Source organism: Thunnus albacares, chromosome 17, assembly GCF_914725855.1.
Source record: "Thunnus albacares chromosome 17, fThuAlb1.1, whole genome shotgun sequence".
Lineage (NCBI taxonomy): Eukaryota > Metazoa > Chordata > Actinopteri > Scombriformes > Scombridae > Thunnus > Thunnus albacares.
Genome location: NC_058122.1, coordinates 1,463,534 through 1,474,631, shown reverse-complemented (window position 1 = coordinate 1,474,631; position 11,098 = coordinate 1,463,534). Strand labels below are relative to the sequence as shown.

The 11,098-nt window shown below is 43.4% G+C and overlaps 1 protein-coding gene across 1 annotated transcript in view; it reads right to left on the bottom strand.

Annotated features, from left to right (window-relative positions):
- Positions 1-935: 935 nt before the first annotated feature.
- Positions 936-11,098, bottom strand: part of smg1 (SMG1 nonsense mediated mRNA decay associated PI3K related kinase) — a 56,860-nt gene continuing 46,697 nt past the window's right edge. Inside the window, exons 51-64 of the mRNA XM_044332608.1 lie at positions 10,786-10,997; positions 10,503-10,659; positions 9,977-10,166; positions 9,538-9,818; positions 8,709-8,918; positions 7,651-7,788; positions 7,126-7,278; positions 6,810-6,989; positions 6,324-6,551; positions 5,851-6,062; positions 5,657-5,757; positions 4,731-4,904; positions 4,305-4,411; positions 936-2,218 (exon numbers count right to left, since the gene is read on the bottom strand). Of these exons, the coding sequence (XP_044188543.1) occupies positions 2,141-2,218; positions 4,305-4,411; positions 4,731-4,904; positions 5,657-5,757; positions 5,851-6,062; positions 6,324-6,551; positions 6,810-6,989; positions 7,126-7,278; positions 7,651-7,788; positions 8,709-8,918; positions 9,538-9,818; positions 9,977-10,166; positions 10,503-10,659; positions 10,786-10,997 (2,421 nt within the window). The 3' untranslated portion in view covers positions 936-2,140. The remainder of the gene's footprint in view (positions 2,219-4,304; positions 4,412-4,730; positions 4,905-5,656; positions 5,758-5,850; positions 6,063-6,323; positions 6,552-6,809; positions 6,990-7,125; positions 7,279-7,650; positions 7,789-8,708; positions 8,919-9,537; positions 9,819-9,976; positions 10,167-10,502; positions 10,660-10,785; positions 10,998-11,098) is intronic.

Below are 11,098 nucleotides of genomic sequence, written 5' to 3'. Positions count from 1 at the left end.
TACTACATAATGAGTGCTGGCTGCAAGTGAACTTTGAATCCTCATGTTGAAGTGCATTACTGATGTATTTATTCAAGACAACAGACAACTTGTAAGTGCATCATGAAGAGATCTTCTAATGGTCAGTATGAACAGGAGGAATCATTACAGCATGAAAAACATGTTTCAATGTTCATTTGTGCTCCTGACTGTTGTTTTAAGACAGACTTGAAAAACTGTGAACCATTCTTTAACATCAGAAAATGCTCCAGTGTGTATTTGTAGGTCTACATGTTGCAGGTACCATTATTTTATACTTTATTTCATGGAGTCATATCATATTCTGCCACTGAACTACACTAACTGTGCATGCATATATCAGATTCTATTTTGTCCACCTGAATTGGCAGTTTGTTAGTCTTTTAGTCTAAAGTGACAATTTCCAACCGGGAGGTTGGGTCCAAGGGGACCCAAGCTTTTTGGCATGTGACCATATAACATGAGGGGACACAAGATAATTAAAAAGGTACAATAGAAGAAAGGCAAAAACATAGATTACACTAGATGGCTAGTCTGGTAAAATACTGGACACTTTCAATTCTTTGGGACCTCTAAAGATCTGAGAAGGAAGCTATTTGTTTTAACTCTTCAACAGTCAACAGTCACAAGACAATGTTGCTTCATTGATATGGTCACATGCCCGACAGCTCGGGATACACACTTTATCTTTAAGGTCTCCTTTGAAAGTTGAAGGTTTTAAATCTGCTCCCTCCTCAACACTTCAACTCTGAGTTTGGTAATAATACTGGCAAACTGGTAACAAAACGAGTACTTGTTGAACTTTATTGAAATAATATTATCAAGAAACTCGTACATGCCATTACTGCAGATTTATTCCTGTATATGGTTTTTCTGCTGTCCATGCAGTTTTGTCTTCATCAAATAAAACACAACACTTCCCAGTTCTATATTTATTTGGCATCCAAAGAAATCCAATAAAAGCTTTAAGAAAACATTTTTCACCATCACCAAAAAACACATCTCCCACTAAAAATGTAAAACTAGGTCAAGATTAATAAAATGCAAGCGTTAGGGCTGGGGAGTGAATACATATGAGGGAAGCAACAGCTTCTAACAGGAAAGTCAAAAAAGGCAGAAATCTACTTCTACAGTTCTATCTAAAGAAAGACTAAAGATAGTTACAAAGCACAACACAGACTAAAGATGCACACCGAAGAAAAAGGATGAGACGGAGGTTCTCCCTCGTCTAAATGACTTCACCTTTATGCGTCCGTTCATAGCTAATAAATGTACCATCCAACACAATGTCTCATGACAGGACGTTTCAGCTCGATCCACAAAAGCACTATGAACCTTCCTGAGAAAACAACTCCACTTAATCTTTTATTCTGTGAAATCTGACAACACTTCAGAGACGTGTCAAAGTCTTAACTGTTTTGTCAAAGTACAGTTTTGATTTTTTGTTTTCCCTTTAAATTTCTTTTCATTTCAGGGTTCAGGTTAGAATCCTGTTGAACCTTCGCTCTCATCATTCGTGCCCAACTGTGTCACCCACTGGCCAATCAATATCACAACGCCATTGAGGAAAAGATTAGAGAAAACAAATGTGGGCCCCATCCATCTGAGCCTTCAGCCCCTTGTGAAGTCCTGCCACAGTGCATCAGCTGTGTGCTTCAGAGGGAAACGGCTCACTGCCTGCTTCATCCTGCCTTCAGGTGGAGTTTGATTGGCTCAACAGGACGCAGTGATGTTTATGGGTACAACTTGATAGTGGGCTGTGCAGGTGAGGGGGGAAGGTATCTCCAAGTTGAGGGTGAGCAGGCGTTTGCCCTCCTTCCCCCCTCCCCCATCCGGCGCAGCTTTGCCCGGTCAAACACCAGAAAGGAAGGTGGGGTTCGCAGGCCCACTAAGCGTTGTGTTAGCCCGATCGCCGATGGTTGGGGGAGTGTGGTTGCAGCGGTGCTACGAGGTCGCTGCCTCAGTTTGGGTGCCCAGGAGTTTGGGAGGGCGGGCTAAGCATCCGCTTCCCATTTCCTCCCCCCAGTGTGGCCCGCTGCTGCTGTTCCGACACCCCAGACCCGCTGGACTCTGGTGGATCTCCAAGCCTTCACTGGACCAAAGACATGAAGCGGTGTAGCGTTCACACCCAGGCAGTCCAGCCCTCATACAGCTGGGCCAGGTTGTCCATGTTGGTGGCCTCCTTGATGACAAAGTCCACCTGCAATGACAACACAGGACACCAGCTCAGGACAACCTCAATCTCATTTCCTGCTCACTACATTGCAAACAAACCTGTTTTTCCCAGATGTTAAGTTTCAGACAGTTTCCTGCTGCAGTGGTTCGTCTGCAGTGACAGAAGTGGCTGTTTGTATGTATTTTCATGACCTCCTCCATATTCTGTGCCTTGAAACAGGAATGCCTTAATATTTCTGTGCAAAACCTTGGTGTGACCTTTTAGTAAATAAAGAGAAAAGCTATTTTGCTGTTCAGCGTTTAAAAAGGGGCCGCAAATCCTTAGTGACTATCCCCCTTAGCCTGCTACGCTTTGCTTCACTGGCTTCCTCAAATGAGGCACCAGAGTGAAAAATTCAAATATTACACTAAGTTAGACTGTTTACTGTGAACACTTGTGCTGAAATGTTGATCTTCTCAATTAACCTGAAGCCTACACTTCATTTAAATAAAAGCATTTTTTAAACAGTCCATCAAACATGTAGGAAATACCTGCTGAGTGGTCTTCAATTTAAAAAGTCACTCCTCTATCAGTTGATATGCGTTACATACTGTATTGGCTATTGCAGCTCTATCTGCCATCCAGATTAACACAAATATATACAGTGTATAGAGAAGTGTGTCATCCCTGAAAACCTGGCTAACTTCACTTTAGCATCATTGCTATGGTTTGGATTGCTGAATCATGTTACCTTCAGGCAAAGTTATGAGAGCAGGTCTGTGGAGAACCAGATCAAATATGCAATAAAATGGAGAAAATAAAGGAGTCGGTCGAGACCAAAGACAAATTTTAGATTTAAATAAGTAAATCCAATAGGTTGCTATGATTTCTTATACATATGGCATTATCTCAAAGTTTAATACCGATCATAAAATAAGACGAAGACTTTTTGTGACCTCACAGTGTTCTTACATATAATGTAAAAATACTGACACCGAGTCATAATCCCACTTACAGACTATAACTGTGAGGATATTTAACCATTTAATGCAGATTTTATTTTCAAAAGTATAAACATTAAACACAACATTAAGTAACAACATTGCTGATTGTGTGCGTGTTATGTAAGGCACTCTTTGCTTTAGAATAACATGCTATATAACAGCTCTGGCAGCTTTTTTTAGGCTCAGGACAGACGGGCAGATTCTCAGCCACTGTCCACATTTCTAACCTACTTTCATTTCCAACTGATTGTGACTCAGCTGGAAGTGTGACAGGTTTGGATTCAAAAACGCTCCATGTTGGTGACGTTACCATTAGTAGTGAAGGAAGAGGGTGCAGGGGGTTGTGCAGGTATGGAAGCCGAGCTGTCCCAGAGTTACACTTTGAATACAGAGCAAAACCCGGACACGCTTTGCAAAACACATCAAGTCTTTAACTGTTTATTTTACATCCCAATATCAAGGACAGTTTTACAGTTTTTGGGGGCATTTTGCCTCCAGCTCCCATTCATTTCCGACCCTTTTAAACAGAGGAACATTTCCATCCAACAAGGATCTTCATCAGGCAAAATCATTACATTGGCTGGCAGTATGTGGATCTTCAGCCTGCACACTATTATACAGTGCAATTACACATTCAAATCTAGCCCTGCCTTTCTATTTCATTTGTTTTTTATAGATCTAAATGTAGTTTTTTTTTTTTATAAACAGACATTTCAGGTGTGTTCACCATTTTCATTTTGAAATAAGCGTGTCAGATTGTTCAGCTTCTTTAAAATCTTTTGGAGCTGTTGTTGTGTTGTTGTTGTTGTGTCTAGCCATGTGCCATGACTCCTGAAAAAAAAAATACTACAGCCAACAGAAGTCCTGGTTCAAACTACTCAACTATGACAAGGAGGAGAAAAAGAGAGAATTTTTCTTGAATAGCAGCTGACATGGCACACTCTGGATAAAGCTAAATGTTATGGTTACATACACTGTAACTTTGTACAGCAGCAATCTCATGGTGCCAAGAGGCTTGTGTGTTGAGGTGAAAACTGAGGCCACCACAGAAGAAGAGTATTCTGAATAGGGGGGTGTAAATAATTCAGCGCCGTGTTGCTGCATCGGGGATGTTGCTGAGTGTTTACCTGCTCTGTGACGCTCATCCTCCTGTTGGGATCGATGTCTCTGCCCTCCAGCTTGGCTTTTACTCTCTTCCACACACTGACAGCGTACGAGTTCCTCTCCTGGACAGCTGCAACACAGATAGCAGCAGCTTCAAAGCAGTGCAGAGGGATTGTACCACAGATCCAACCCCCAGTCATCTTTAAACCTTACCATTCTGACTTGTGTCAGCATATTAACTGCTAGAAAACGTCCAATCCAAGTGCAACATTACTATTAAAATGTATGTTTAGCATATGTTAAGGTGTTTTTAAAATGTATATAATTTGAAGGTCACTCCGGTACATCCTGAGGGTTACATACATGTGACAAGGTACTGCTTTATAGTGTTTGTTACATTGCATATGTTTAGTAGGAGGGGTCATTGTGCGGTGGGTGCAGTGTGGTACCTCGTCCTGTTTTGGGGTCTCGTACAGCCCTCTTGGGGCTGGGGTTGAGGCCTTTGTTCATCAGCAGTGTGCTGGGTGGGGTGTCCGTGGGGGTTCCCAGGTTACGTGGCAGAGCCTTGCGTGCATTCTGGGACATTGAGTCCGGTTGGGTCTTCACCCCACTGCATCTAACAGCTAAAGTCAAACAACATTCAGCATGGTTGGAAAAGAAAGCAGATGAACTGCATCTCCTCTATCTATATCTTATTATTAAAATATGTATTTATTTTATGTATGCTCTGTGCACTTGAAAGGTGGCTTGTTCGTGTCCTCCATGGTAGAGAACAGCAGCTGTGGTCAGCTTGAAATAGTTCCAGGAGCTAAATTAAGAACTCAAAAGTGCCTTTTGTGTTTCACCTGAGGAAGCATGTGAAGCAGAGGCTGAAAACTCCAGAACACGTCTCCACATCAGACAACTACTGAGTGTTTGATGGTTATTTATTTCTGCTTTAGAGTGTAACCACCATGAAACAAACAAACAAACAAAATTTTGGGTCTCCAATTCAATCCCTTCGCTCTCTTTACTGCCGTTCCCCCTTTCTCTTTATCTCTGTCTTTTTAAAGTGGTTGTAACTTTGTTTTTATTGTTAATAAACATCCCTCCCTCATCCTACATGTAATATTCATTCTAGTGGCACTCACTGCGTGTTTGAAACTGTATACAAGTTCAGTTGGACAGCTGGAACCATGATTTATTTCCTGGCTCCTCTGGTTTTCACAATAGAGAACAATAGTCAAATGACTCCTGCGGTATAAACCATTTCTCCAGTGGTTTTAGATGTTTCTATGGATGTTCTAAGCTAAAGAGGAAGCTACAGTCTCTTTACAGCTACCTTTCAAGAGCACAGTAGCGAGGGGTTATACTGTGTATTCCTGGAAGACCATACCTGCTGCAAAGCTGGTCTGTGCTGTAGAAACAGGGCTGGCACATTCACTGTCTCTGTCTGTCACCAGTGGGGAGGCAAAGCCCACCAGGCCATTATACACACTGTAGTGACACACACACACACACATATGCAGAGGATTAATACATGATTTCAATAGAGACATTGAGAGTATTATTGTATATGAGTGTGAGTACCTCTGGCTCTGGGAGTGCAGCTCTTTCAGGGTAGCAGGGATCTCCTCCAGCAGTTCAAGCTGTTCCTGGTTGCGATGCTGCCCGCTGGCCTGGACCACAGTGAATAAGACCAGCTGGATGTTGTCCTGCCACGCCTTGTACTCCAACAGGAAGTGACGCACGCTGCCCTCATATGCCACCTCTTCACCGTCTGCCAATGCTGCCTCCTCATCCTGTATGCAGGACAAACACAGAGGACGACTGCTGGCTTGAAACAGACTCATGGAACTTTACAGCACAAAAACTAAAGGCATGTACTGAAACACACTTGTCTGAGCGCTGAAGCCAACCACAATGTTTCTGGTGTCCACAGCAGCCCTTCACATTTTGCACACTTCAAGGTGTTAAAGATTTTATTCTTAGATCTTTTAGAAATGTTTTGAAAATGTATAAAAACAAAATCATGTACACATGTGAAGTAGCCTTGAGCGTACCTTGGCCATAGCTCTCAGCAGGTGCTTGACGTCAGCCAGTTGGCGGTTATGGTTGGACAGAATGGTCTTAATGGAGTCCACCAGGAGCTGCAGTGTCTCTCCGCACGACTCCAGCTGCTGCTCCCGCTCCTCCTGAGTCCTCCGCTCGACGCTAAGCTCCTCCTCCAGCTGCCTCTGGGCACAGCTCAGCCAATCAGGGCTGCCTATGGGCAGGTCCAACACTGGACTCTGTGATGATCAACAAAGAGCTTAAAAATAAGCCTGATGGGGAAACCTGGTGTTAATGTGCTCATGCATGCTTTTAATCTCTCTTGATGTTTGTGCTTTGTCTTTAGAAGCATCTCTATGAATAACCATCTAATTAGAACTAAAATGTTATTCCTATATAAACGTCTTAAAGAACTTCTAATACTGTTGCCAAGAAGTAACAGGTCATATTTTTGGAAAAGGAGCATAGACTGTGTAGAGGTCAGCGGTCACACCCACCAGTCTGTGCAGTAGCTGGAGCTCCAGTGGAGACACCGTGCTACTAAACTGGGCAGCATATGAACAGGTCTGCTGGCAGCGCTTCAGCAGCTCAAACAGTGCTGCGTCCATGTTGAGAGCCTCGGGGGATCGGGTCCGAAGGCCTTCGAAGTTTAGGATGGTGGAGCACAAAAAGGTGACCTGGAAACAGACAGCAAGGACATTTGACATTTTCTTTAACATCAGTCATCTATCAAGTGCTCAGGCTGGTAAGAAAAGAGTCCAGTCTTTCTCACGCTTTAACAAATGAGTGGTTGATCATGGAGCGTGGCGTTACCTGGCTGGTGCGCTGGTTCTCTCTGGCCACCATGGCCCGTCTCTCCCTGATGGTCATCTCAAAGTCCTGCAGGACGGGGGCCAGCGCTGGGTTGGCTCCACCGGCCCACTTCAGACGCTGCTCGATGCTCGCCTCCAGTGATGCCAGCTTCTCCTGAGGACATCAGCAGTCAAACAACACAGAATGTGGACATTTGTTTGAAGATTTCATTTGTAGTTTTTAAGTCAAATCACAACCACTTTTATGCAAACTAAATGAATACAAAATTAAAGGATTCGGTTTTCTCCATCAACATTTTGGTGACAGTGAGGTGAAAGTGTCAAACAGCATGTTATAACCTGGGTTCCAACATTCTCCATCTTTAAATTGTCTTAAAAAATTGAAGTATTGAAGCTCTCAGTATTGGCTCTTTGCTAAATTGTTTCAAATGAAGGCATTGATGGACACTGCTGACAGGCAGCGACACATCTCATCATGGATTAATCATAAGATGGTATTGGGGGGGGGGGGGGGTGTGACACTGACCTGAATGGTGACAATAGCTCCCTCATCCTGACTCAGCTTGTAGAGCTTCTTCTTCATGTTGCTGAGGATGACAGACCGAGGAGGAATGCTGACACTTAAAGGCTGATTATTGGGGCCCAGAACATCCTCATGCTGCCACTGGAGGATGGACACACACAAAAACACATGGTGTTATACCTGGAGGAACATTCATTCTCTAGTCCCTACCCTCTATTACAGGCCTGACCTCTATACTAACCACACTTGTCATGTAATATTTAGCATCAATATGAGCTGCTGACACACAAAATAAACTAATGAATAAAATCCTTAGCTTTTAAGTCATATACTCAATAGGCAGACTTCAGTCCACATCCCGACTGAATAATTCATAAAATATATGGTTATCTGTCTGCTGAAGTTGAAGACTCACTACTTCTTTCTTTCATCAGACCAGCAGTGTAAACATGATACATCTATGATGAATCCACTAACTGCATTTCCTCTCTCATGTTCCAAATGATTCATATTTTTCCACACAAGCCACATTTTGCATGGTCTTCGCAAAGTTATGGTATTGATTGTCAAGGCGAGCTTGTAATGGAGAACGGATGTCAGCCCATGAGCTTACTGATGTGGCCTTACTACATCTGTGATCATCATACCTGAGTGATCGTATGTCTGCTCTTAAGCATGATTTAAATAATATGCAGGTCATGTTTAAAACTTTTATTCACAGTGTTTTTTTCTGTGACTTCTCCAAAACCTCTCGTGATTTCACATTTTTCTAAAACTTTTCCAGGCCTGGACAACAACATTTTAAAATTCCATTACTTTTCCAGGTTTTTATGACTGCATGAATCCTGATAAAAAGTTGGATTTTTTTGTGGTTGCTGCTTATCGACAGTATTATTTGAAACACTAATTTTGTATGGTGTGAGAATAGAAATTCCACCAATGCTGGTGTGCATGACAGCACAGTTTTTCGAGCAATCGAATTTTTCAATTCAATTGCTTTGAATATCATCTCATTTTTTTGAGTAGGATATGAACACAGCTTCTCAGGCTGCTGTGTGTACCTGGAACATGGCGATGTGCAGCTGACTCCTCTGCAGGCTGGCCTTAACCGCCTCCAGGCTGCCATCCAACCTCCTCAGCAGGTCCACTTTCTTCCAGGCCGTGTCGTAGGAGGAGGCCAGCACCGTGGCTCTGTTCAGCAGCAGCTGGGAGACCCGGCCTGATGCCAGGCTCTGCTCCACTGTCTTCTTACAAAGCTCATCCAGAGACACCTTCAGAGCCACGACAAGGCAACGGTTTAGAGTCAAGATAAGGTAGCAGTCAGATATTGAGTGAGAGGTGTGATTGTTTTGTACACTGAAAGAGTAAATGGTCTAATAATAAAAAGAATATTGGTTAGTTTATCATATTTTCAGTATGACTCAGGTACATTAGGTCTGGAGTGAGACTGCAGTAGATTGTTTCCTTTGTTTCACTGATCCACATGTTCTAATCTATGTCAGTTGGGAAATTGAATGAGCACACAGAGGAACTTTAGGTAATATTATGGCACCATTCTCAATCCAACTGAGCAGGAATCATCAGGTTTCAAGAATAATACAGCTGAGTAAAGCCAATGAGGACTGAATTCACAACTAAATTAAACAAAAACAAAAAAAACAAAGCTGTTTGTCTGACTTCACAGCTGTCTGTGATGTCACATTAATTAAATAACATTTGAAAAATGATGAACTACACAGCACCATTCTTCATGTTACAAACTGATTTACAGTACAAAATAAAAATATGTGGGATTAAACAAAATATGTCCATATCCTCTGTGGAATTCAGAATTACAAGATGTGGAATTAAAACACTGGCATTTCTTACAAACACATAAAATTGTTGTACCTTGCTCTCTGCACCAAAGTCTTTGGCCTCCACCTGAGCAACAATGTCCAGGCCGAGGGCAGACAGGGTGCTGCAGAGGGCCAGACCGAGGGCTTGGCTGGGCAGACCCATGAGCATCTGCCGAACAAACTCAGCTGTGAAGGCCTTAATGGGGCGGGTCATCTGTTCCTCACTGACCACTGCCACACCTGACCCTGTTGCACTGGGCCGCCGGTACAGTGGCTTCCCCAGACCAACTGGTCCATTGGAAGGTAGCAGGTCCTCAGCTGGGGGACAAGTACCTGGACACACAAGGTTTGTCACACTCGTCAGACAGCTGGCTGGAAATAATCAGAGAGCTTGCAACACTGATGATAATGGACCATTAATATGACGGAAATGTAGTTTCTTAAAACAACCAAGCTCAGATATAACTGACCGGGTTGTGAAGAGCTCTTACCAGACAGAGTCTGAGCAAAGGAGGCACACAGTCTGAAGAAATCCCTGATGGTTTGCAGTCTCTTCAGGAAGAAGACCTCTTCCATCAGCTGCCGCTGAGTTAGGCTGTCAAAGAAGTGGAGCTGTGCAGCCCGAGCCTCCCTGAGAACATCCACCTTCCTCCAGGCTGACGGCACCTCCAGTGAACTCAGCTGAGGACAATGAGGAGTAGAGGAACCTTTATTCAGCAAGGATGACTGGTGGCTCAAGGAAAAATGGATCAGTGTGAAACCAGTCAGTGTTTACCACCAGGCAAGCCTACTGTCTCCACTAGTTCTAGAGGTGTGACAGTGTGACAAACACTGGCTTTAAAATGGTAATGTGATGCATGTGTGTGGTGTGAGGGTCTATGGCGACATGCAGGCTGACTGGCCTCATGCAGACTTCAAGCTTGTGGTTTTTTACTTGGAATGAGGGCTTACATAAGTCAGAAGTCATTTACAGCCCATTATTACGTTTATTGCATCTGAAGGAAGATCGAGTAGTACCTTTTCAGTGAGCTGCCCAAAGGCAGTCTCTAGTTGGGTGAACATGCCATCGAAGGCCACCAGCAGCATTTGACCCGCAGACATCTTTGGTGTGTCCTGGCCTGGTCTATCCATACTGCGAGGCTGGATCAGCTCAGAGTACTGAGCACGCAGCATCCTGACCACACAAACACAAGTCTTTCATACATCAGATATGCTTTGGGTTTTCAGTATTTTTTAGTTTGCAATCAATTAAAGCCAATGCTGTGTGTGATCAAATTCATGAGTAGAATTCGACACTTACCTGGTGATGTCCATGCAGTGATTGTGTCCATCATGGTCCAGACTTGTGGTGGCCTGCAGACTGTCAGCTAAACCCTGCAAGCCAAGACCATCAGAGCTCTGCTCCACCAGCTGCTCCAGCTCTGCCAACATAGACTCTAGGGTGGGCTCTCCTTTTACCATACAGCGCAAGGCCTCGGGAAAGATGATCTGACGGAAGTTGGTGTTCAGTTCCTACAGTGAACAAAGAGATACATTAGTGTCAGAAATTCTTTTATCTTTTTTTCCACTGCTGCTGTGACCACAACATCTACACACACATAAAAATAAAACCA